Source organism: Mesoplodon mirus (assembly GCF_964341445.2).
Source record: "Mesoplodon mirus genome assembly, chromosome: 7".
In the NCBI taxonomy this organism is placed as follows: Eukaryota; Metazoa; Chordata; class Mammalia; order Artiodactyla; family Ziphiidae; genus Mesoplodon; species Mesoplodon mirus.
In genome coordinates this window covers 38,594,605-38,622,590 of record NC_138983.1, presented here as the reverse complement: position 1 = coordinate 38,622,590, position 27,986 = coordinate 38,594,605, and the positions used below count along the sequence as shown (strand labels likewise).

Genomic DNA, 27,986 nt, shown 5'->3' with positions numbered 1-27,986 from the left:
TATGTGAACTCTCACATACCTATGCTTTGCAAGCCCTGCTCACATTCATTCTTTCTTGTGAAAATATGGCTTTAAATACATCTACAGTTACCTGTGCAAGATTCTGACTGCTAAAGAAACCTACTCAACCTTAATTTTTGGACGGAGTTTGAAGAGCACTGGATTTGAAGTAAGATGATCTTGGTCCATATCTTAGCTGCACTTGAACTAGATGTATCCTCTTGGACAAAATTTTTTAATTCTCTCTAAACCTTAGGTTCCTAATATGCTAAAAGGAGCTATAATAACACCTGTTACACTTGTGTTGCATGGTACATTTTGAGCATATAAGGAACTAATGAACATAAAAGTACTTACCAATGGTAAAGGGCTACACAGCGTGAGTGATATTGGGCATCCTGAAACTTCATTAAATTTCACTCCTATTTCCATTTTCCCTTCCTGGGGTCAGAATAAATACATTGATCCATTCAGTTTAGACGAGAATAGAGAATATGACTAAGGTTTACAGAATAATGGAAGGTCTCAAGTTAAGATAAAATGATCACTTTCTTCATTCAATCATAATGAGGACTATGAAACACTTATTAGCACTAATGACCTGAGTTACTTTACACAATTCATCTATGAAACTCAATTTGTCAAGAAACAGCAAATGATTTTTTGAAATTCAGGTGGAATTTGGATGGAGGAATTGAGGTCAGTATTAAATTGATAGCCATATTAAAGTAGCAAATTAATGTTAATATTATGAAAGTGGAGTGCAAATAAAAGATTTTAAGAATTAGGAATTAATCGACTGAAGGTATTGCAAGGAATACTGTCCCTAAAATAGATGCTAGAATATTTTCCAAACATAAAATCTAAGTGCTTAAAATATCACTCGTAGTATCAGTAGAAAAAAAAAGGGTGTGTGTGTAGAAAAAAAAAGGGTGTGTGTGTGTGTGTGTGTGTACGTACAAGTATTTATGCATATATTCTTTCCTATCATTTCTTTGAAATCAGAACCATGAGACAGAGCTTCTGTCATCAGTTATACTTGGAATTTGGTGAAAAAGAAGAAAGAATTTGGAATCAATCACTCTGAGTTCCATCCGTGTTCCCCCAGTTAGGAGGTATTTCCCTCTCCCTAAAAGGGAAGCAACACTATCTGCTCCGTCTAACTCGCAGAGTTGTTCTAAGGACCCAATGCGCTAGACGGGAAAGACAGGTACAGTTGCTGCTGAAAGTCCAGCGCTTCCTAGCTGGGGGACACTTTGGTGACTCGAAGGGCAGCTCTCTTTGCCGTAAGTCTATTTCTTTTTCGTATCATTTCAAATGTGGGTAAGAGCGGGGGAAGCCAGGGGGATTTAAGGAACCTGGATGCAGAACCCTCCCTCCCCACAGCTGTTTACACTTTGTTCCCTCGTTATTTCGTGCATTCATTCGACAAATATTTCTCGGATCCCCATCGAGTGCCGGACACTCTGCTAAGCAGTGGGAGCCACAAAGTGGACAGCACCCAGAATATGGTCTCGGGGAGCCCTCCGTCTGCTGAGCAGACCCCACACGCAGAACTACAGGGCGGCGAGGTCCCGGGTAGCCCGGCAAGGCGCGCCAGCCGCGGCCTCCCGCGGGTCAGCCCGCCGCGCCGCCGAGCCCATGCCCCACCTCACCCCGCGCAGCAGCGAGTTCGGCCGCGTCCCCATGGCAGCCAGCGGCGGCTCTGTGGCGGCGTCGGGCCGGGAGCGAGAGGCCGTAACGGCCTCGGAGGCCGCGCGGCGGGCGGCGCGGCCCCTCGGGGCGGGCCAGGCTGGCGATGGCCCCGGCGTTCCTACTCTCGGGGCTTCAGACCTGTCGGGAGAGCGCGCGGCGCGGCGCAGGTAACCCGCCTCGGACCCTCGACCTTCAGCCCAGCTTGTCCAAGAGGGGCAGGGGACCCCCAACAGACAGGCTGATCCGAGGAGGCTGGCCTTGAACCCTCCCGGGGGGCGCGGGCTGCGGACGGGTGGAGAGAGGCTCGGACTGACCCTGTAGAATTCATAACAGAGATTCTCCCTAAACTGGAAGGTCTGTGTTCTAGTTGTGTGGCTTTGGGCAAGTCACTTGGCTCGTCTGTGCCTCAGTTTCCCTGATGTTAAAGTGAGGGATTTGAGAACCTACAAAATGAAATTATTCATCTGAACGTACTGGTCAAGTTTTCATTCCCCATTCCTGCTCCTCGCCCTCCTGCTCCACTCCCAATTCCAGGGTCTCTCTTTAATCCCTTTGATTTGAGAGGGACCTGAGCCTGCCTGTCTTCCTCCTCTTTCTACCATCTTGAATGCTGTTTAACTTTTATTCAGAGGAGTCAAAGTCCTTTTCAATATTTGTCCATTATCCTCATAGATTTTTTTCTTTTTAATTAAAACTACCTTGCTGGGAAAAACATTTTTTTTTACTTTAGGAAGTACTAACATCCCTATTTTGTCAAAAGGGTGAGCAGATGCCCACAGAGCCACTGAGGAATTGTAAGATTTCTGTTTTTAGGCAATTTTAGGCTTTTTGTCCTAAATCTCATGGTATATTCATTCTAACTAAATCCAGACAGGACCAAAGAAAGAATCTACTCAAATAAAGGCAGACCTTTAGGGGAGCCACCAGGAAGGAAAGCTTGAGTACCTTCAGCTGGGACCCATCTGGAGTAGGAATTCTGTTTTACTTATCTCATGTGCTGGCACTTTGCAAAGTACCTGGCACCAAGCTGTTGTTCATTAGATAGTGAATGAATGTTCACTTCAGTCAGTAGCATCTATTTCAGCTCATCACTAAGCCAATGTCATAAATGCATGGGGCACACACACACATGCAAGTTTCTATGTTTTGTGGAACCAAGAGCTACTACACTCAGAAGAACTCACATAACAACATGGTTTGCCAGTAGCAACATTTTTTTGTTTTATAGGTTAATAAATGTAAGCATTTTAGAAATCTAGATCATTTTTCCCCCTCACAGATTAAAAATCAAGAAATACAAACAAGATGCTGCAGTTTCTTGACATGGAGAACCAAGCCCATAATACAGTGGGGTAAGTGCTGAGGCATTTCTTTTTAATTACGTTGGTACTTAATTATGCCAAAATCTCCCTGATGTTATGTGAATTTTGAAATTTAGTATTAATAGAGGATGTACCAATTATTTTTGGTGAGGAGGTTGGGAGAAATTCAAGTGACTTTAATTAAGAATCTATAGTTTGAGCCTTTTCAGTTTTAACTATGGATCTGTAGTCAAAAATCACCATTTTCCAACTTTTAGTGAAATTTTCCAGTGTTCTAGGGTGATGGATGCCCACATAGGCCTCATGTGCTCTTGGGTTTCCACAGTGCAGCAGCTCCTGGCCAGCTTGCTCCTTTTCTGCTGCATTGAGTGTCCAAGCATCCCTCCAGTCTTGCCCTTAAGGCTGAACTCAAAACGTAAACATAGCCTCAAAACAGATTTAGCTCCTCAAAACTGCAACAAGAACTGGATATTTTACCAAACGTTTCAGGAAGAGATAAGGAACAGAGTTTGTATGGCATTTGCCATTGTAAAAAATTAAATTCTTTTTGACAAATGTCTGTCCTTCCCTGCCACCAACCCCGTAAAGGTTTCTCTTCCTACTGTTTCATTAGCCAACTGGCCACTGGCTGACCCTAGAGCTTAGGGAGTTGAGAAGGAGTGGAGAAAGTGGGAGAGGGATGGGGGGTAGGGGTGATACTATAGTGCCTGATCTTGACTGTGACTGACTTTGGCACTAGTCAAACACTCCAGATATCTTACTTTCAGTTATTCTGCTCAGACTGTGACTTTGACATCAGGCTAAAGGAAAGCTGCACAAGTCTTAAACTTCTACTGCACAGTCCTCCTTAGAACAGCCCTGCTAGGTATCATTCTCATTTTACAACTAACAAAATTGAGCATATTAGTTAGAGTATAGTCTAAGCTTTTGTGACAAAGAGACCCCCAAATACACAGGTTTAAAAAAGATTGAAGTGTATTTCTGTTTCATCCACAAGACCAGAGCTGAGCAGACCAGGGCTGGTAGGGCAGCTCCGCCATTCTCACTACATGATTTCCAGCTCTGGGCCTGAAGTGATTGCTTCAGCTCCCACCATCATGACTGTGCTCCTGCCAGAGGGAAGGGGGAAGGGCAAGAGGAGAGAGTAAGACCGTTCCTCTTAGGAGTATGACCTGGAAGTGACAAGCCTTGCTTCTGTTCACTCCGCATTGGCCAGAACTTAGCCCCAGGGCAAGAGCTAGCTGCAAGGAAGGCTGAGAAATGCAGTCTCTAACTGGGCAGCCATATGGCCAGTTAAAGCTTAGAGGTACTACAATAAAAGGAAAAATAATGGATATTGGTGAACAACTAGCAGCCTCTGTCACATTGAGTTCAAAAAGGTGGAAAGAAAGAGAAATAAAGCAGGAACTTGGCCCAGAATACACAGCTGGTTTCTGGAGAAGGTAGGATTTGAATTCAGCAGATATGTCTGGCTCCAATCCCAGCATTTTGCTACATTAGAAATGGATGGCAAAAAGATGTGGGGAGTATCCTGCCTGGAATCCATAGCAGAGCCAGGACAGGGTTCTGGACTGAGCAGGTGGTAAGTCCCTGGTGTGAAGATGGCACTAAGGGCTAATATGCAGATTGAAGGTGTTGAAGCTAAGGTTGGGTACCAGATATCACTTCACTCCTGCAAATCTGAGGCCATGGAGACTGCTATTTCTCTTCATTCATTCTTTTGGGAAAAAGTATGGAAGACTGAATGTATGCCAGGCACAACACTAGGCTCTCTGACTCATACAAAGACCATTAAGAAACAAACCTTAAAGAACTTAGTATTTAGTAGGGAGCCATAGAGCTCATTTGGGTACAATGTAATTACAAACCAGAAGTGAATGAGAATTACTGGAGGTTTCCATGAGAAAGCCACCACTTACCACAACAGACATGGGACCAGACCTTGTTGACCTTGGCCTCCAAAGAATGGAGAGCCAGGTTGGCTTTGCCTCTGTCCCATGCACTATTGAGAAATACGTAAAAATTTAGATCATGAAGATGATAAAACCTCACTCATCAGGGATTTGTTATATGCTTATCAAACCATGTCACCTATATACACAGTAATGATTTGTGGAGCAATCTTCATTTGACAAAGATTTCATTTATGTAAAGTCTACAGTGAGCCATTCATTGGTCTAAGCACCAGGAAGACAGCAGTGAACGCACTAGAGACCACTCCTCCAAGGGATTTTTACGTTAGTGGGAGAGACAGTGGGAGATATCAACATGTTTCATATGTGATATGAAGAAGAATAAAGCAGGCTGAGGATGAAAATGGGGTGGTCAAACAAAGGCAGCATTTGAGCAGAGCTTATGTCTGGGAGAAGACGGTTCCAGACACGAAGAACAGAAAACACAAAGGCCTGAGGTGGGAGATTTTACACAGAACATTTATGATGTGGGTGAGTCATGATTATCTGACATCTAGGTTATAACAGGGTTTGATTTTTATTTATCCAAGATTTCTCCCAATTATAGGTGTTTGTGCCATAATTATCAACCTAAACTCCTTCTAAATGAAACGTTTATTTATTTTTGTCATGTTTGGTGGGGTTTTTTTGTTGTTTTTTATACATCTTTATTGGAGTATAACTGCTTCACAATGCTGTGCTAGTTTCTGTTGTACAACAAAGTGAATCAGCCAAGTTTGTCCTTTTTGTTTTCAGAGTGTATGCCCAGAACATAAATAACTATAGAATGAATAAATAATCTACTTTTATCGGACTTTTTAAGAGAACCATGTCTACATTTTACTTTGTTTTTGTTTTATTCATGAATTACTACTCTTTGTCCTTTTTTTTTTTTTTTTTTTTTTTCCGTATGCGGGCCTCTCACTGTTGTGGCCTCTCCCGTTGCAGAGCACAGGCTCCGGACGCACAGGCTCAGCGGCCATGGCTCACGGGCCCAGCCGCTCCGCGGCATGTGGGATCCTCCCAGACCGGGGCACGAACCGGTGTCCCCTGCATCGGCAGGTGGACTCTCAACCACTGCGCCACCAGGGAAACCCTCTTTATCCTTTTATGTTTTATTTTACTTATCCTGTTCTGATTTTTGAGTTGAAAAATATGATTCAGTTATTTTAATGATTTCTGGATTTCATGATTTCTTTAAATAATACAAGCATTTAAAGCTAAAGTTCCTCTTGGGCTCAACTTTGCAGGCCATAGAATTAGTGTTCCCACTTTCATTTTCTAAATTGTCTATTATTTCAGCTTTGATTTCCTCTTTGACTCAAGAGATATTTGGGAGATGTAATTTCTGGGGGTGGGGTTTAATTATCTTTTTATTATTACTTTCTAATCCCCCTACATCCATGGTCATAGAATATGACCTATATGATAGTTCAGTTTCATTAAGATTATTCTTATGATTTGTTACATGATCAACTTTTATTAATGTCCTTTAGGCATTGAAAACAAATGTATATTCTCTTTTGCTTAAGAAAAAAGGTTAAAAAGTTATACATATATAGCCAAACTGTTTATTATTATTGTGTTTAAATTATGCTTTTCAAATCCATTATTACCTTTTTGGCTATTTGATCTGTCACATTTTAAGAAAGATCTTTACTATAATTGTAATTTTTATCCAATTCTTCTTTTATTTCAGGCAGTTTTTATTTTATATGTCCAGTGTTCTGTTGCTCAATATATTGAGGTTCATGGATGTTATATCTTCGTGGTATATTATATGGTTTAGCTTTCTAGAGTGTCTCACAAGTGTAAGTGAGTGATTTTTATTTGAATTCTACTTTGCCTGATATTGCCATCTCTGCTTTCTTCTTAATTTGCATTAGTCTGTAATAGCCTTCTTCATCCCTTTTATAAAGGGAAAAAATTCAGTCTTTTCATTCCTTTGTAGGGAAAAACCATTTCTTCCCTACTGTGTCTTTCTTCCCTGTGTGTCTCCTTTACCTTCACAGAGAACACTTCACTTCTGGTCACCAAATGTGTGGAGGTTTTTTCTCCCACCAAGCAATTCTCTGGGACACCAGCTGGGTGTTCTGCAATTCAACTCAGTTCTGACACTGTCTACCCAGAGACAGCATCAGATCCCACAGGTTGAGGGCTCAGTCCCACAAGACTGCTCACCACCCTCTTCAGCTCCAGTTGCAAGCCCAGGTTGTCACCTGTGCTTCTGACCAACCAGTTACAGATCAGAGGTTCCAATAGCCCCTCCTTGGATCTGATTAATTTTCTAGAGTAGCTCACAGATTAGGGGAAACACTTACCTTTAAACTCTTACTTTCATCCAGCTTGTTAAAGGCTACAGATGAGCATCCAGATGGAAAGGATGCATAGCGCAAGGTATATGGGAAGCGGCATGCCACTCTCCCAGCACCTCCACCTGGTCACCAACCCAGAAGCTCTCCAAACCCCATACTTTGGGGATTTTTATGGAGGCTTCATCACGTAGGCATGATTGATCATTAACTCCATTTTCAGACCATCTCCCTACACAAGAGAATGGAGGGGGGAGAGGTGGGGCTGAAAATTCCAAGTTTCTAATCATGACTTGGTCTTTCTGGTGACCAGCCCTCATCCAGAAGTCATCTAGGAACCTGCCCAAAGTTGCCTCATTAGAACAAAAGACACTCCTATCACCCAGGAAATTACTAAGGTTTCAGGAACCAAGGTCTAAGACCAATATTAGAGCAAGAGATGCCCCTAGAGTTCTTATCACTTAGGAAATTACAAGGGTTTTAGGAACTTTGTGCCAGGAACCAGGGGCAGAGACCAATATATATTTTCTATTCTCTCATACCCTTGTTTTCAATATTTTTAATATCATATTGTGTCTTATAAGTAGCATATGGTTAGGTTCATATATATATACATATATATATATATATATATATCTCAATTGGAATGTCTTTGACACTAAAAAGAGGATTTTATGATCATTAATATATAACATTTGACCCTTTTTGCTTTGCCAACATTTGCTAGTCTTATCTAGTTTTCTTTTTCTTCTTTTTCTCTTAGAAGTTCTACATCCTATTTTGTAAGTTTTTAATTTATATTTTTTACAAATATTTTAAATTTGGATTTCTAGCCTGGCTTCCCGAATTTTTAGTGTAACTTTGACCTCCCTCAATCCTATGTAAGACTTCACCTTTAGTACTGTTTTTGCTTCCGCATTCCCTTATGTCACCTCCAAGAAATAATCTGGATTTCTAGTCCTGATTTCTATTAATTTATATATAAATGATTATATATAGGATAATGTTAACTATTTTATTCCTCTTTTAAGAATCCTCTTTAACAGCTGTAAATTTGATTGCATCGCTTATTACTATTATATAAAATTTTCCGTGTTTTAATTTAAATTATTTAAAATTCATTTTTAATTTGACTGAAGTACTGCCTTAGGTAATCTTTTCATAAAAATGAACATAGGTAGTGTACTTAACTTTTTTCATGTCCAAATGTCTTATTTTTACCCTTACACAGGAACTCTGTAACAGTCATTACTCCCATGGTCTTGAAGTGTGGAGTGTTGAATATGGAAAGTCCAATGCCAGTCTCATTCTCTCCTTCAGGTTTTGTTATCCCTTTCTTTTTTTCTTCATATCTGGAGGCTTATGGGATTTCTTTTTATCCTTGGAATTTACAAATTTACCAAGATAACTTTCTAGGTATAGATCCTTTCTCAATAATCCTTCACAGCATTTGGTGAACACTTTTATTACTGAAGATTCAACTCTTCAGCTCAGTGAAATTTCCTTCTATTCCTTTGATTAATAATTTTCCACCATCCTGTTTCAATCTGCTAGAATGCCTACATCTTTTTCTTTTTTCTCATAATTTCCATCATTGTCTTTTTTGTTCTATGTTCTGGAGGAATTCCTTGCATTTTGTCATTTTTATTTCAGCAATGATTACATTCTGGTCTTTTTATTGCTTCTCTTGAGATCTTTAGTATTGACAACCATGTTTTTATTTCCAATACTTCTTTTTGTATGTTTATTTCATTGTTCCTTTTACATAGTAAATTGCTTTTCTTTATCAATGCAATACACCCTTTGACTCATTAAAAATATGAATAAGAAGTGTTTGAAATTATTTCTTGCTTCTTATATTAACTCCTTTACAGTCAGTCATTCTGTGGGTGTGGCTCTGGTATATTTCTCCACATCCTTCAATTTGTGCCTCTTTCCAAACCCCAACAATTACTCCATGGCGCTGCCTTTCTCCCAGCCTCTGCTACTCTAGAAGAGAAATCAATTACGTTTTCCAGAGAAATCATTCCACCAACTACAGTGCAGCTACAGCTCCCTAAGGGCTCAGTATAACCACCATCCAATGTGCTGTGCAGTCTAATATATTTAAGATTATTAAAGCTTATGTTTAATAAACTTATCTCTGAAGGTCATTTCTAAATAGGAATTCCACAAATGCACTGAGCAATGCTAAGGTCAATAAAACACAGAGAGTTCCAAAATTTCTGAATTCTGGAGTGATGTTTTGAAAAATGTAATTTTCCTTGTACAATATAAGTGGATGCACATATGATGGATTTTTTTCTTTAAAATATCTTTTCTAACTGAAAAACAATATTTATCCAGATTTTCCTTTACTTAGTTACTCATGTATGTAATTTAAAAAGTCATTTGGTTCTTTGTCACTGTTACCAAAAAACAGCAATCTCCTATTTCTGCTCCAGTTTTCCACTCCTGAAAGGCAACCACTTTCATTTCTTTTGGCTGATCCTTTGATATTTATCTGCATATCTCTAAAGAACATGCTTACATTGCTACTTCTTGATTTTTCAGTTTTGGTCACCTCATCATCCCTGCTATACACACACACACACACACACACACACACACACACCATTCCTCCATTCTCTCAATACACCATAATTTTGGTTGGATCAATATTCTGTTTGCCTTGTTATGACTTTATAAATACCTCTACCTTTATAAATACTCTTCACTTCTGAGCCATATAGTATACTGTGATTACTTTTCCTTTCCTGCACGTTTTGTTTTTCCTGGAGCTAATACCTCTAGTATCTTAATTATAAATTTTTTGAAGTTTTCTTCTTTCTGCATAATTTTCTCCAAACAATGTCTTTCTGTTTGTATTTGACCTCACTGTGTGAACTGCTTTCCTCAGATGTCTGTGATCTCTGACTGCTTGCTCCTATTTAAGAGTAATGGCATCAGAAGCTGATGGGAAGATCCAGTGTGCATGGGTAGGGCTTGTTGATAGTGGTCTTCACTGTCTGATTATCAGGGTAGTCTCTTTCCTTTGTCTCAGGCTGATCAGTTTCCAGAGAACGTGATTCGAAATTCTCCTGCTTACAGGGTATAAGTTGGGCAGCCAGCGTTCACCTCCTGCTTCCAGAAATATCTAGTGGGTTGCTTCTTGGCTTTTTCCAATACTAGCTCCTATTTTTTTGTCCTGTAGGTTTAACCTTGTAGGTTAAAAATATTCCCTTGCTTTATTTTAGTAGGATTTGGGAAGGGAGCAAAATTTGTATGTTCATCCATCTTCAACCAAAAGTCTCATTTTCTCTACTGAATCATTTACTCTTTATTATGTGACTTATATCTTAGTTGTTGATCTCATTCATAGAATCTTGTCAAATCCTTCCTAAAAATCTAGGTACTGCTACATGATCTACCAAAATTTTTTTATCTGCCGTGAAACTCATATTTTCAAAGACCAAGGCAGGTGAATATTAAAGCACATTCTCACATCTGAATTCAAAAAAATCCTTTAAAGGAGTACTCTTCTATGTATACAACTTCTTTTTTTTTAACGTTTTTATTGGTGTATAATTGCTTTACAATGGTGTGTTAGTTTCTGCTTTATAACGAAGTGAATCAGTTATACATATACATATATCCGCATATCTCTTCCCTCTTGCATCTCCCTCCCTCCCACCCTCCATATCCCACCCTTCTAGCTGGTCACAAAGCACCAGGCTGATCTCCCTGTGCTATGTGACTGCTTCCCACTAGCTATCTATTTTACATTTGATAGTATATATATGTCCATATATACACTACCACTTGCTCACTTTGTCCCAGCTTACCCTTCCCCCTCCCCGTGTCCTCAAGTCCATTCTCTAGTAGGTCTGTGTCTTTATTCCCATCTTGCCCCTAGGTTCTTCATGACCATTTATTTATTTATTTAGATTCCATATATATATATATATATATATATATATATATATATATATATATGTTAGCATACGGTATTTGTTTTTCTCTTTCTGACTTACTTCACTCTGTATGACAGACTCTAGGTCCATCCACCTCACTAAAAATAACTCAATTTCGTTCCTTTTTATGGTTGAGTAATATTCTATTGTATATATGTGCCACATCTTCTTTATCCATTCATCTGTCAGTGGACACTTAGGTTGCTTCCATGTCCTGACTATTGTAAATAGAGCTGCAGTGAACATTGTGGTACATGACTCTTTTTGAGTTATGGTTTTCTCAGGGTATATACCAAGTAGTGGGATTGCTGGGTCGTATGGTAGTTCTATTTTTAGCTTTTTAAGGAACCTCCATGCTGTTCTCCATAGTAGCTGTATCAGTTTACATTCCTACCAACAGTGCAAGAGGGTTCCCTTTTCTCCACACCCTCTCCAGAATTTATTGTTTGTACATTTTTGATGATGGCCATTCTGACCGGTGTGAGATGATATCGCATGGTAGTTTTGACTTGCATTTCTCTAATGATTAGTGACGTTGAGCATTCTTTGATGTGTTTGTTGGCAATCTGTATATCTTCTCTGGTGAAATGTCTATTTAGGTCTTCTGCCCATTTTTGGATTGGGTTGTTTGTTTGTTTGATATTGAGCTGCATGAGCTGCTTGTAAAATTTGGAGATTAATCCTTTGTCAGTTGCTTCATTTGCAAATATTTTCTCCCATTCTGAGGGTTGTCTTTTGGTCTTGTTTATGGTTTCCTTTGCTGTGCAAAAGTTTTTAAGTTTCATTATGTCCCATTTGTTTCTTTTGTTTTTATTTCCATTTCTCTAGAAGGTGGGTCAAAAAGGATCTTGCTGTAATTTATGTCATAGAGTGTTCTGCCTATGTTTTCCTCTAAGAGTTTTATAGTGTCTGGCCTTACATTTAGGTCTTTAATCCACTTTGAGTTTATTTTTGTGTATGGTGTTAGGGAGTGTTCTAATTTCATTCTATTACATGTAGCTGTCCAGTTTTCCCAGCATCACTTATTGAAGAGGCTGTCTTTTCTCCATTGTATATTCTTCCCTCCTTTATCAAAGACAAGGTGACCATATGTATTTGGGTTTATCTCTGGGCTTTCTATCCTGTTCCATTGATCTATATTTCTGTTTTTGTGCCAGTACCATATTGTCTTGATTACTGTAGCTTTGTAATATAGTCTGAAGTCCAGGAGCCTGATTCCTCCAGAATCCAACAGCACATTAAAAGGATCATACACCATGATCAAGTGGGGTTTATCCCAGGAATGCAAGGATTCTTCAATATATGCAAATCAATCAATGTCATACACCATATTAGCAAATTGAAGGAGAAAAACCATACGATCATCTCAATAGATGCAAAGAAAGCTTTCAACAAAATTCAACAAGCATTTATGATAAAAGCCCTCCAGAAAGTAGGCATAGAGGGAACTTACCTCAACATAATAAAGGCCATATATGACATACCCACAGCCAACATCGTCCTCAATGGTGAAAAAGTGAAACCATTTCCACTAAGATCAGGAACAAGACAAGGTTGCCCTCTCTCACCACTATTATTCAACATAGTTTTGGAAGTTTTAGCCACAGCAATCAGAGAAGAAAAAGAAATAAAAGGAATCCAAATCGGAAAAGAAGAAGTAGAGCTGTCACTGTTTGCAGATGACATGATACTATACATAGAGAATCCTAAAGATGCTACCAGAAAACTACTAGAGCTAATCAATGAATTTGGTAAAGTAGCAGGATACAAAATTAATGCACAGAAATCTCTTGCATTCCTATACACTAATGACGAAAAATCTGAAAGTGAAATTAAGAAAACACTCTCATTTACCATTGCAACAAAAAGAATAAAATACCTTGGAATAAACCCACCTGAGGAGACAAAAACCTGTATGCAGAAAATTATGACACTGATGAAAGAAATTAAAGATGATACAGATAGATGGAGAGATATACCATGTTCTTGGATTGGAAGAATCAACATTTTGAAAATGACTCTACTACCCAAAGCAATCTACAGATTCAATGCAATCCTGTCAAACTACCACTGGCATTTTTCACAGAACTGGAACAAAAAATTTCACAGTTTGGGCTCTCCCGGTGGCGCAGTAGTTGAGAGTCCGCCTGCCGATGCAGGGGACATGGGTTCGTGCCCCAGTCCGGGAAGATCCCACATGCCGCGGAGCAGCTGGGCCCATGAGCCATGGCCGCTGAACCTGCGTGTCCGGAGCCTGTGCTCCGCAACGGGAGAGGCCACAACAGTGAGAGGCCTGGGTACCGGAGGGAAAAAAAAATGCCACAATTTGTATGGAAACACAAAAGACCCCAAATATACAACTTTCTTAACTTTATAGTGTCCTTTCCCTCTGAGACATATTCATAATCACAACCTTACTTACCTGTTTCTTATGAGTTAAATACAGTTTTAATTATAATTTGTAAAAAATTCTAATATAAGTCAATATATATTTGTAGTTTAATAAATTGTCGTGTATTTTTTTGCACATTGAAAAATCTTTTTATTTGATTGATTCTCGTGGTATCTGAGTGGCCCAGACTATACCCCATTATTCTCCCTCCATCATAATTTATTCCCCATAAAATACACATATTCCTCTCCAGAGTAATCAAGTTTAACAAGTTCTAGTTTCTTGTTTCTCTGAAGAAGCAAAGTGAAGTGGACCTAGGGTAGAATTCTGATATCTCAGACTTTGAAGTTAGACCCTGAAGAGTTAGCACAATGCTAAGTGGTTGTAGGAATTCACTGAGTGACTTTGAAAGGAGGGAAAGACACTTAGGAAGAAAGAGGAGGGAGTGGGATAGAGGGGAGGAGGTAGTGAGGGAAGAAAGAAGGGAAGAGAAAGATTCCTTTGAAAGACTTGTTAAGCTGCTATTAAGTTAAGGCAAAGATTAAAGATTACGTCTGTGTAGGATAAATTTGTACGTAATTTTTACAGGACAATGTTTACAAAAGGTTGGTTGTATTAGTTACAAGTTACATTTTTTTAAAAATGAAAAAGAAATAAACCATGATATGTGTAAAGCTAGGCATGTACATCAGGATCCAGGCACACTCACCCTGACCTGACATTGCAGATGCTCCATGGTCCGGCATCTTGGAACCACTTGGAGCAGTTGCGAGCCTCTTGTCAGAGCATTGGTTAAACAGAGAGGTGCTAAAACATGAAAATGATAGAAACAGGAGGAGCTGTTTGGTTCTCTCCCCTGCGGGGGAAAAAGCAGTCTCACTGGACCATAGTTCATGTAAAAGCTATGTACAAAAAGAGCATAACAGAGCCAGGTGCACTATAGAATCATGTGGTGAAATGGCTTCCAAATTTTCTCTAAAAAAGAGAAAAGCAGAAATGCAAATATCTTGTGCTAATCTTATTTTCAAATTATGAAAATACTTTTAAAAAGTTCAAGAATAGGAAAAAAATGGGTGGATCAGCAAAACAGCTGACTCATGAAGGACAGCTGATCAGAGTACAGATGAAGTCTGTACCCATTCATATAAGAAACTGAAGTGGGATCTGAGGCACATTTGGTGCTGTGGCCCAGGGACCCCGGAATACCCAAATCTTGCCTCAGATCACAGACCATCTCAGGGAGATACATACATACTTACAATGGCAAAGAAAAACAGACACTTTGAGCGGTGAATGATAACGAGGCCACCCACTTCCCACAGTGTCCATGGGGGCCATGAGGACACCCCTGCCCCTCTCAGCCGTGGTGGTATTGGCAAAGGACTAGTGGGGAGCCTGAACCCCTCCCCTGGCCACCCAGCAGTAATGAGGAGTCCCTTCTCCCAAGTAGCAACAGATGCTTAGTCAAGGATGTGGATTCCACCATGGCCTGGCAGGAGTGAGACAGCACCCCATGTCTCTGATGGTGCATTCTCAGAAGAGGCCTGTGGAACACAAATTTTAAAAAGGATCCAGAGTCTCATAACACAATACCCAAACAGATTAGGGTTTTTATTTTTCTGCAGGTTGGCAGTTCAGAGCTGACACTGGTGCTACCATACCATCAGGGATTCATGGTGCTTACAGTGCAGTGGGGGGACAGATTTTAACAGATAAATGAGGGTATATTCTGTCAGGGGGATGGTAGTGACTGCTTTGAAGAAAAATTAATCAGGTTATGGTAGTAGAGAGTTACAAAGTAAATCTGATAAGGTGACATCTGAAGAAAGACCTACAGAAAGTGAGGGCTCTCTTCATATGTATTCATATATATGAATATGTATATGAAATATATATATATGATTATATATGAAAATATATAATCATATATATATATGAATTATATATATATGTATGTGTGTGTGTGTGTATGTGTGTGTATATATATATATATATATATATATATATATTCAATATGGCCTGGGGAATGGCATTCCAGGCAAAGGAGACAGCAAAACACAGGTTCTGAGGCAGGAACATGCTTAGTATTTTCAAGGAACAAAAAAAAGGCCAGTGTTGTTTAGAGAGGAGCAAGCCGGGAGGAAGGTGGTAGGTGGTGACCTCAGAGAGACAAATAGAACCAAGTCCTGTAGGGCCTTGCAGACCTTGGTAAAGATTTTAGGTTTCACTGTGTAAAATGGGAAGTCACTGGAAGGCTTTGAGCAAAGCAGTGACATTTTCTGACCTAATTTTTTTGTTTGTTTGTTTTGTTTTGTTTTGTTTTTGCGGTACGCGGGCCTCTCACTATTGTGGCCTCTCCCGTTGCGGAGCACAGGCTCCGGACGCGCAGGCTCAGCAGCCATGGCTCACGGGCCCAGCCGCTCCACGGCATGTGGGACCTTCCCAGACCAGAGCACGAACCCACATCCCCTGCATCGGCAGGTGGACTCTCAACCACTGTGCCACCAGGGAAGCCCTGACCTAATGTTTTGAAAGGCTCATTCTGGTTGCTATGTGAAGACAAGACCATAGCAAAGCAAGGGTAGAAAAGACAGACAAGCCGAACTCTAATTCAGTGGGAGATGGCAGTGGTTTGGAACAGGTTGGTAGAAATAGTGACAAATGGGGATGTTGTGACAGAAAAGCTGATAATATTTAGAAATCATAGATTGAATGTGGAGTGTGCAGGAAGGAGATGCGATGGTGGGCTTTTGTCCCACCAGTTGGAAAGATAAGATTGTCATTTATTAAAATAAAGAAGAATGGAGGGCCTCCCTGGTGGCGCAGTGGTTGAGAGTCCGCCTGCCGATGCAGGGGATACGGGTTCGTGCCCCGGTCTGGGAGGATCCCATATGCCGCGGAGTGGCTGGGCCCGTGAGCCATGGCCGCTGGGCCTGCGCATCCGGAGCCTGTGCTCCGCAACGGGAGAGGCCACAACAGTGAGAGGCCCGCATACAGCAAAAAAAAAAAAAAAAAAAAAAAAGAAGAATGGAGAAAATGCAAGCTTGGTTTGAGATGCCTGTTACCCATCCAAGTAAAGATCAAATAATTAGCTGTATATCCAAGTCTAGATGTATCTTTCTGGTTTATCACCCTCAGTGTGTGCCTTTATTGTTTGGCCCCAACTAATGATTGCAAGATGGCGAAACCACCTCCAGCATCACATCTGCCTTCCAGGAAGGGAGCAGAGGAAGGACAATGGGTAAAAACGAAAGAGAGCGTGCCAGCATTTTATTTGGGGTTCCTACAGAAGCCAAAGCCCTGAAACAAGGATTTGGATACAAGTAGTTTATTTGGGAGATGAAAGTATGGTGTATTAGTTTCCTATGACTGCTGTATAACAAACTCAGTGGCTTAAAACAACTAAAATGCATTTACTCACAGTTCTGTGGTCCGGAAGTCCAAAATCAGTGTCACTGGGCCAAAATCAAGGTGCATTCCCTCCAGATGCTCTAGGGGAGAATCTATTCCTTGCTTCTTCAGGCTTCTGGTGACTGCCAACATTCCTTGGCTTGTGGCTACATCACTCTGATCCTTAAGGCCAGCATCTTCTCATCTGTGTCTGATTCATCTTCATACCCCCTTTTCTTGTGTGTGTCAAACTTCCCTCTGCCTCTTTCTTAGGGCCCACCCAGATAATGTAGGATAATCTCCCCATCTCAAGACACTTAATTTATACAAAGAACTTTATTCCAAATAAAATAACATTACAGGTTCTGGGGACTCAGACCTTACATCTTTGGTGGCCATTTTTCAGCCTATCACCTGTAGGGTTGGGGAAGTAAAACAAGGAAAGGCAGGTTATCAAACCAAGTACCACTGAGGGTGACTGGAGCAAAATCCTGATGGGGAAATTCTGGAACCCAGTGTAAATCTCACTCCTCAGAGTTCTTCCATCCAAGGAGCAAATGAATGTTTATACACCAGTAACCAACAGTTATTGGTTGAAGGTTGCTCCTGGGAGGGCTTCAATTCCCTGTCACTGCTGGCCTATCACATAGGAGGCAAAGAGGACTCCAGTAGCAAGAGAAGACACGTAGGCAAAGAAATGCAGGTTCTGTCCACTGGAAATCAGGCTGAGTGCCCTGAAGTTGTAAGTGTGAGAGATGTGTGGGACACCAACGGCAACTGCTGTGTCCTTCTCTTCAACAGCTTCATGGCAACTTCTGCTTACATTCCATAGGCCAGATTTTGTTCCATGGCCATGCTTAGTTCCAGGGAAGACTGGGAAATGTAGTTGTTTTTTTCGCTGGACACATTTCCACACTGAATAACATCAGAGCTCTGTGTTGGTATGGAAGAAAGGAAAGCTGGATGTTGAGTAGGCAACTAGCCACATAGGAGATAAGGATGGAAGCAGACAAGAGATAAGGATGACTCAGACTAGGGTTTTATCACTGGATATGGTGAGAAGTAGTCAGAATTTAGTATACTGGAGGCAGTGCCAATAGGACTATTGTTCTGGGGTTTGAGGAAAACACAAACCTAGAATCATGAACAGTTTTTTATCTTGAGTCACTGTAACTATGGTGCCAATTAAAGAAATGGAGTGGACTGGAGTGGGAGCAGGTTTGTGGCACAGGGAGGGAGTCTAGCACTCTACTTTGAACTTGTGAAGATTGAGATGCCTATAGACTCCTATGGGAATGTCAATGTTGAATAGGTAGTTGGTTAGAGAAGTCCGGAGCTCAGCAGCTCAGGCTGCAGATACAGTTTTGGAAGTTATCAGAACAAGCTGGCATTAGAAGTTTCATTAGAAATTTCTAACATTTAGGGAACAGTGTATTTCTTAGTTTTCTAGCATTGGAAAAACAGATTTTATCAGTGTTTGCCTAATTCTTCACTGCTAAGATCCAGTGAAATAGACGGCTGTAGTTTTAAATAGAAAAAGGGTAAAGTGACTGTCCTCACATGTACTAACACTGCAGTCTCTCATCAGATAGACCTTTTGGCAGGAGGGAATTTTAATTGTCTTAAGAGATTGGTTTATAGAATCCATGCTTATGGTTATTAGTGGAAGTCAATCATTAAATATTTAAATGTTTAAATAGTCAAAAAAAAGTACAAAGGGGGGCTTCCCTGGTGGTGCAGTGGTTGAGAGTCCGTCTGCCAATGCAGGGGACATGGGTTCGTGCCCCAGTCCGGGAAGATCCCACATGCCGCAGAGCGGCTGGGCCCGTGAGCCATGGCCACTGGGCCTGTGCGTCCAGAGCCTGTGCTCCACAATGGGAGAGGCCACAACAGTGAGAGGCCCGCAAACTGCAAAAAACAAAAAAAATACAAAGGGTAATTTTAGATGTTGAAAATGGGATAGCAATATACATCAGATACAGATTTGATTTGGGGTTCATACTTTTTCAGTGGCTTTATAATATGTCCAGATTTGCTTTAGTTTCAACCTCTCCCATAGGCTTAAAAAAAGAAATATAAAAAAACAAAAAAATCTAAGCTAATGCATGTGTAAATATGTATTTACTGTTAATTGTATCCTATGTTTGTATGTATTAATATGGAATAATTTTTCAGATAATTATTTATGCTTCTAGATGATAGTAGAAATCACCCTGAAGAAAGAGGGTTAGTGCTTGCTAACATTTCACTGTCTCCTTACCTCATTCGATCTGTGAACCAAGATGTTACTCAGAATGTGAATAATTATCACAGAAAAGTTTCAAGAAAAAGTTTATCTGTAATGTAGATCTTTAAACAGAATTTCCATTCCCTTTAGAACATAAAAAAATGAGATTTTAACTTTGTATGTACCTAGAATTCTTATAAAACATTGATAGAGACTTCAAAGCTATGACATTGCATTTTCTTTCTATAAACATCTTTTTTTATGATTATAATGAAAGCTTTAGAATAAGGCCTTTATAAGTACAGTTAAGCATACTTTATTGGAACAGTGGGATTTACACCTCCTCCACATCCTAACATTAAGCTTAGCACAAATGAGAGCACAGAATGGACTGAATGTGAGCCACCATCTCAAATATGCAATAAGAATAGGCATTGCAGTGCTGGTATGTCAGCAAACAGTCTTGGTGACAGTAAGTAACATTGTTTGGACAACAAAAAAAAGTGCTTGAGAAAAAGCTACTTTTAACTATAATTCACTAATTAATTTTGAAGAAGGGCAACCATGAAACTATGACCTAAAAATCAGAAAGTGATACATCTTTCATTTACTGTTTTAGGAGAAACAATTGACTAAAGAGCAGGCTGACACCACAGACATGTCTACAAAAGTGAGCTCTAGGGGTTCTGCTGGAGTCTCTCTCATTTGGTTCTAATTATGTTTCAGGTGTAGTACAGAATGTGATGTGCAAAAATAGGATTTGTGAGCCACCACGGAAATGTTAAATTCTGTTTATTTATTATTATTTTTGAAACTGAAAAAAAACAGTTTATCCATTTCTCCTACCTCCACCTCTTGCCTCTGGCCACCACCAATCTGTTACCTGTATCTATGAGTTTGGTTTATATATATATATATATATATATATATATATATATATATATATATATATATATATATATATATATATATATCTTAGACTCCACATATAAGAGGGTACATATGGTATTTGTGTTTCAGTGTCTGACTTATTTCACTTAGCATAATACCCTCAGTGTTCATCCATGTTGTTGCAAATGGCAAGATATCACTCTTTTATGTGGCTGAATAATATTCCATTGTATGTGTGTGTGTCTATACACACACACATATACATACATGTACCACATCTTCATCCATTTAACCATCAATGGACATTTACTTTGTTTCCATAACTTGTCTATTGTTAAATAATGCTGTAATGAACATGGGGATGCATATATCTTTTCAAGTTAGTGTTTTCATTTTCTTCAGATAAATGCCCAGAGGTGTAATTGCTAGATCGTATGGTAGTTCTATTTTTAATTTTTTGAGGAACCTTCATACTGTTTTCCATAAAACCTGTACCAATTTACATTCCCACCAACAGTGTACAAGTGTTCTCTCTTCTCCACATCCTTGCCAACACTTTTTATTTCTAGTCATTTTGATAATAGCCATTCTGACAGGTGTGAGGTGATATCTCACTGTGGGATTTTTTTTGTATTATGTTTAATGATTAGTGATGTAGATTAATGATAAAGAGCATTTTTCATGTGTCTTTTGGACATGTGTATGTCTTTTTTGGAAAAACGTTTATTCAGATCTGCTCATTTTTTAATCATATTTTTTTGTATTGAGTTGTATGAGTTGTTTATATATTTTGGATATTTGCAAATGTTTTCTCCATTTTCATTTTGCCAATGATTTCCTTTGCTATGCAGAAACTTTTTAGTTTGATGTAGTCCCACTTGTTTATTTTTGCTTTTGTTCCTTGTACTTTTGGTGTGAGAATCAAAAAATCATCGTCAAGGCATAATGTCAAAGAGCTTTACCACCTGTTTTCTTCTAGGAATTTTATGATTTCGGGTCTTACACTCAAGTCTTTAATCCATTTTGAGTTAATATTTGTGTATGGTGTAAAAGTATTAGTCCAGTTTCAATCTTCTGCATGTGACTGTCCAATTTTCCCAAAACTGTTTATAGAAAAGACTGTCCTTTCCCCATTGTGTATTCTTGGCTTCTTTGTCATCAACTATTTAACCATATATGCTTGGGTTTATTTCTGATCTCTTTATTTTGTTCCTTTGATCTATGTGTCTGCTTTTCTCTGAATACCATACTGTTTAAATTACTATAGCTTGTAATGTAGTTTGAAATTAGAGTGTGTGATACCTTCAGCTTTGTTCTTCTTTCCCAAGATTGCTTTGGCTATTTGGGGTCTTTTATGGTTTCATACAAATTTTAGGATTATTTGTTCTATTTCTGTGAAAAATTCCATTGGGATAGGGATTTTGATAGGGATTGCATTGAATCTGTAGATTGATTTGGGTGGTATGGACATTTTAACAATATTAATTCTTCCAATCCATGAGCATGGAATATCTGTCCATTTATTTGTGTTGTTTTCAATTTCTTTAATGTCTTGTAGTTTTCAATATACAGGTCTTCCAACTCCTTGGTTAAGTTTATTGCTAGGTATTTTATTCTTTTTTGATGCAATTGTAAATGGGATTGTTTACTTAATTTCTCTTTCTGATAGTTCATTATTAGTTTATTTAAATACAACAGATTTTTGTATATTGATGTTGTATCCTACAACTTTACTGAATTTTTTTATTAGTTTTTAACAGTTTTTTGATGGAGTCTTTATGCCATATATATATATATATATATATATATATAGTGTCATCTTAATATAGTGACAGTTTTACTTCTTCCTTTCCAATTTGGATGCCTTTTATTTCTTTTTCTTGCCCAGTTACTCTGGCTAGGACTTCCAATACTATATTTAATAAAAATGGTAAAAGTAGGTATCCTTTTCTTGTTCCTTATCTTAGAGGAAAAACTTTCAGCTTTTCACCATTGAGTATGATGTAGGCTTGTCACATATGGCCTTTATTATGTTGAAGTACTTTTGTATGTCCCCTCTGTAGCCACTTTATTGAGGGGTTTTGTCATAATGGATGTTGAATTTTGTCAAATGCTTTTTCTGCATCTATTGAGATGATCATATGATTTTTATCCTTTATTTTGTCTATGTGACATATCACAGTGACTGATTTGTGGTTGTTGAACCATCCTTGCATCCCTAGAACAAATCCCACTTGATCGTAGTGTATGCCTGTTGAATTTGGTTTGCAAATATTTTGTTGAGGATTTTGCATTTGTGTTCACCAGGTAATTTTCTTTTCTTGTGGTATTCTCATCTGGTTTCAGTATCAGGTAATGCTGGCCTCATAAAATGAGTTTGGAAGAGTTCCCGCCTCCTTTTTTTTGGAATCGTTTGAGAAGGATTGACATTAATTCTTTGAATGTTTGGTAAAATTCACCAGTGAAGCCATCTGGTCCTGGACTTTTGTTTGTTGAGAGATTTTTGATTACTGATTCAATCTCTTTACTAGCAGTCAGTCTGTTTAGATTTTTTATTTCATTATGATTCAATCTTGGTAGGTTGTATATTTCTAGGAATTTATCCATTTCTTCCAGGTTGTCCAATTTGTTAGTGTATAATTTTTCATAGTAGTCTCTTATGATCTGTTTATTTCTGTGGTATCAGTTATAATATCTCCTCTTTCATTTCTGATTTTGAGTCCTCTCTTTTTTTCTTGGTGAGTCTAGCTAGAGATTTGTCAATTTTATTTATCTTTTTCACAGAACCAGCTTAGTTTCACTGATCTTTTTTAATTTTCTTTTTAATCTCTTTTTCACTTACTTCTGCTCTAATCTTTTTATTTCCTTCCTTCTACTAACTTTGGGTTTTGTTTGTTCTTCTTCTTCTAGTTCCTTGAGGTGTAAAGTTGGACTGTCTATTTGAGACTTTTTTTTTCTTGAGGTAGGTATTTATAGCTAAAACTTCCCTCTTAGGACTACTTTTGCTGCATTCCATAAATTTTGTATGTTACATACCCATTTTCATTTGTCTCAAGGTATTTTTTACTATCTCTTTTTATTTCTTCTTTGAACCTTTGGTTATTCAGTAGCATGTTGTTTAATATCCACACATTTGTGAATTTTCCAGCTTTTTTGTGTAATAAATTACTAGTTTCATAACATTGTGGTCAGAAAAGTTGCTTGATATGACTTCAATCCTTTTAAATTTAGTAAGACTTGTTTTGTGACCTAACATATCATCCAGCTTGGAAAATATTCCATGTGCACTTGAGAAGACTGTGTTTTTGTTGCTTTTGGATAGAGTATTTTATAAATATCTATTAAGTCCATCTGGTCTAATGTGTTGTTTAAGGCTGATGTTTTTTAATTGATTATTTGTCTGGATGATCTATCCATTAATGTAAGTGGAGTATTATAGTGTCCTACTATTAGTGTATTGCTGTCTATTTCTCCCTTTAGGTCTGTTAATATTTGCTTTATATATTTAGGTGCTCCTACGTTGGGTATGTAAATATTTACAAATGTTATATCTTCTTGTTGGATTGACTTCTTTATCATTATACAATGCCCTTTTTTGTCTCTGTTACAGTCTTTGTTTTAAAGTCTATTTTGTCTGATAAAAGTATAGCTACTCCAACTTCTTTTTCAGTTTCCATTTGTATGAGATGTCTTTTTCCATCCCTTCACTTTCACTCTATGTGTGTCCTTACATCCTAAATGAGTCTCTTGTAGGCAGCATATATATGGGTCTTATTTTCTTATCTGTTCAGCCACTCTTTGTCTTTTGATTGGAGAATTTAGTCCATTTACATTTAAAGTAATTATTATTTTTTTAATTTTAAAAATTATTTTTATTTATTGTTTATTTATTCATTTTGCCTGTGCTGGGTCTCAGTTGTGGCATGTGGACCTCTTAGCTGTGGCATTCAGACTGTTAGTTGTGGCATGAGGGCTTCTTAGTTGCAGCATGTGGACTTCTTAGTTGTGGCGTGCGGACTCTTAGTTGCAGTGTGTGAACTCTTAGTTGTGGCATGCATGTGGGATCTAGTTTCCTGACCAGGGATGGAATCCAGGCCCCTGTGTTGGGAGTGTGGAGTCTTACCCACTGGACCACCAGGAAAGTCCCTAAAGTAATTATTGATAGCTGTGCACTTACTGCCATTTTGTTAATTGTTTTATAGCTGTTTTTATAGTTCCTCTCTGTTCCTTTCTTCTTCTCTTGCCTCTTCCTTTGTGATTTGATGACTTTCTTTAGTGGTATGCTTATATTCCTTTATCTTTTGGGTATTTACTATAGGTTGTTGCTTTGTGGTTACCATGAGGTTTACATGTAACAATTGCTATCTATAACAGTTGATATAAAGTTGATAATAACTTAAGTTTGATACCATTGTAAAGCTCAACATTCTTACTCTTCCCCTTGCTGCATTTAATGTTTTTGATGTCACATTTTACATCTTTTCATCTAGTATATCCCTTAATTGTTGTAATCATAGTTATTTTTACTACCTGTTTTTGAATCTTCTTACTAGCTTTATAAGTGATTAATTCACTACCTTTACTATATAATTACCTTCCCAGTGAGATTTATTCTTTCATATGTGTTCTTGTAATTAATCAGTGCCCTTTCTTTTCAGCTTCAAGAAGTTCCTTTAACGTTTCTTGTCAGGCCAATTTAGTGGTGATGAACTCCTTTAGCTTTTGCTTTTCTGGGAAACTCTTTATATCTTTTCTGAATGGTAACTTTGCTAGTTAGAGTAGTCTTGGTTGAAAATTTTTTACTTTCACCGCTTTGAATATATTATGCCACTATACATTTAGTAGAACTAAATAATAGTAATATAACTAAGACAGATAGTATGTTAATACATTTTTAAATGAGTTTTATTAGAATATTTTGAAAAAGGTAAGACCTAATAAGATTGCTCATCAGCCTTTTGGAAACTCATTTTCTTAGGCTTGTCCATGTTGCATGAAATAGTGTCCTCTTTATTTTTTCTCCCTGCTTCCCTTCCTCTCTCCCTCCACTTTCTCCGTGATGACTTCTATATTTGTTTTTTAAGGCAAAGCCCCTCTTCTCTCTCCCAAGGTGAAGATCCATTTCTGTCAGACATCTCTCATGTCCTGAACTGAACTCACTCTTTTTTTTTTTTTTTTAAATAGACCTGTTATCCACTTCTGTTTTCCAGACTGGTGATGTATAGACTGACCCTACATTTCAGTTTGTCGAGAACAACCACTGTTTACATCTGTTGTCCTGGAATAATTATTATTAGTGCCCCTTTCACTTTTTTTTTTTTTTTTTTTTTTTTGCGGTACGTGGGCCCCTCACTGTTGTGGCCTCTCCCGTTGTGGAGCACAGGCTCCGGACATGCAGGCTCAGCAGCCATGGCTCATGGGCCTAGCCACTCCATGTCATGTGGGATCTTCCCAGACCAGGGCACGAACCCGTGTCCCCTGCATCGGCAGGTGGACTCTCAACCACTGCGCCACCAAGGAAGCCCTCCCCTTTCACTTTTAAAATTGTCCTGGGTTGGATAACAAATCATATGGTCACCATAGTTATCTGTCTGATGAAGGTCTGCCTTTTAAGAATCAGCACCTAAGCCCATTGTTAAAGGACTTTGGAGTGACATATATTCCATGTATCTTACCCTAGCCCCTTTTACTCTGAATGACTCTCTCCACATTCCATTCCCCTGCCCTTTCCCAACACACTTGCCACTACTGCCTCCATTTACATCACTAGCTTTCTAGTTTGCTCTCTCTTCATCTCCAAATAATGATGTCCTGATATTTTAACTCTAGGATCCCCAGACTGGTATGTTACCCTGCAAGTCTCAATGTGCCCCCTCCTTTCTGGCTTAATGCATTCAGACTGCTGTCCTGACCTCAGGATCTTTCTCTTGTGAATTGCTCCCAAGGATAAACCCAATAGTTAGGGCAGGGGTTTACATGTCTTAAGTAGTGTTATCAAGCACAATCCAACCAGTCTCCAGTGCTGAAAGATTCAGAGATTTTTTTTTTTTTCTTTTTTAGCTCCTCAGTCAACTTTTCTAAACTTGGAATAATAAGGTCTACTTTATGGGATGTTATGAGGATTCATGACAGGAAGTACAGGAAAGTAATTAGCATAGTGTTAGTCAGCATTTGACTAAAGGAAGAAATAAAAATATAAATAATGTACTGTCCAGTTATGGAGGAGGCTAAACTAAGCCTTTTGTATTTTATTTTAAAGTTCAGTAGATTTAGGAACAGATATTGATATGGAGACAGCTGAACTGCTATTAATTATCTCTGAGAAACTGAAGAAGGGAAAATATACTACAAGATTAGACAATTGGCTTTCAAAAGGGAGTATTAAATATGACATAAAGCTGAATTTGATGTAAAAGTGTGTTTGACTAAATCTTAGGTAAGACTCTGGAAAAGATTATCAGTGGTTTGTGAGCATCCAGAAGAGGAAGCAGTGGCCACCAGGACTCAGCACGGATGCACCCAGACCACTGCATGCTAGACCAGCCTTGCTTCAAAGTGCAAATATGCTGGTGCATCAGAGAACATATAGACAGAGATGTACTTGGGCTTTGGCATATTTTATAGGGCTTTTTACCACATTTTTTGTGGGAAAAAAAGTAAAGTTAATTAAGTGGATTAACATCTGATTATAATAAAAGAAATAATCAACAGATCACTGTGACCCTGAAGGGCTTGATAATGGAAGGCCAGAGGGCTCTGTCCTCTCTCCTGTCCTTTATGACATTTAACAATCACTTGTATGAAAAAAAATGTATATGTAAAACAAGTAATGCTTGTCAACTCTGATGCTGACACAAAATTGGAAGGTATAGTGAATATATTCTCTGACAGTACCAGGATCACAAAATATAAGCTCAGATGTTACCTCTTTCAGGAAGGTTTCTGTGATTGTCCACACTGTCCAATACCCAAGGGGTATTCGAGCCCCTCCTTTCTGTTCCCAAAAGAACTGTATGTATTCATCAATCTGTTACTGTACCTGCCTGCCTTGCAAGTCTTCCTACACACAGGCAGTTGGTCTTGTGTCTCTATCTTCCTAGTTCCTCTCACAGTGGGTAGAAGTCACCTGTGAATGTTTGCTTCCTTAAAGAATCAGTGATGACAACCTACACAGAGACTGAAACTGTAACACTGAAATGTAATGAAAATAAATATAAATCCCTGCCCTTGGAGCATCCCCCAAAATGAAACAATCACAAGATAGTGAGTAGGTGGCTTTACTCGTAGCATGCATTAAAAGGAAAAAGCATGTTTAGCAAGAAAAAACTCGCCTTGAAAGTCATATGATATCACTGCTTTACCCTTCCCCCTCCCAAATTCAAAGCTAAGGTGATCTTCATCTGCTTGAATGAAAGTATGTATCACCTAAAACAAAGGATGTGAGAGTCCCTCTCTGAGCTAATTAGACTATACCTTGGGTACCATGTTAAAGTTCTGAACAATACATTTCAAGGAGGAAATCGACAAACAGGAAAGAACTTGTTCAGAGGAGAGCCACCAGGATTATGAAGGTTCTGAAAATCTTAAAATAGTCATTCATTTCTTCAACTAATACACAGTTCAACAACTGTATATTAAGCAGGTAGTATTTCCTAGGCAGTATACTAGGTAGTCGATGGTAGAGAAAAAAAATCTCTACAAGCAATTGAAGGAAATAAAGATAACTTGTGAAAATAAACAAAGACCACCCAATAAGAACAAATGAAGGCTATTTATTCAAAGATTTCTATAAAAAGGGAGTCAGCTATCACTTGCATTTGGCAGACTCAAAGACAGGCAGGAGAGTGGGAAG

General features: G+C 38.6%; 1 protein-coding gene across 1 annotated transcript in view; it reads left to right on the top strand.

Annotated features, from left to right (window-relative positions):
* Nucleotides 1-27,986, top strand: part of DEUP1 (deuterosome assembly protein 1) — a 222,413-nt gene that overhangs the window by 119,925 nt on the left and 74,502 nt on the right. The window contains exons 7-8 of the mRNA XM_082628463.1: nt 1,006-1,286; nt 2,975-3,047. Of these exons, the coding sequence (XP_082484589.1) occupies nt 3,001-3,047 (47 nt within the window). The 5' untranslated portion in view covers nt 1,006-1,286; nt 2,975-3,000. The remainder of the gene's footprint in view (nt 1-1,005; nt 1,287-2,974; nt 3,048-27,986) is intronic.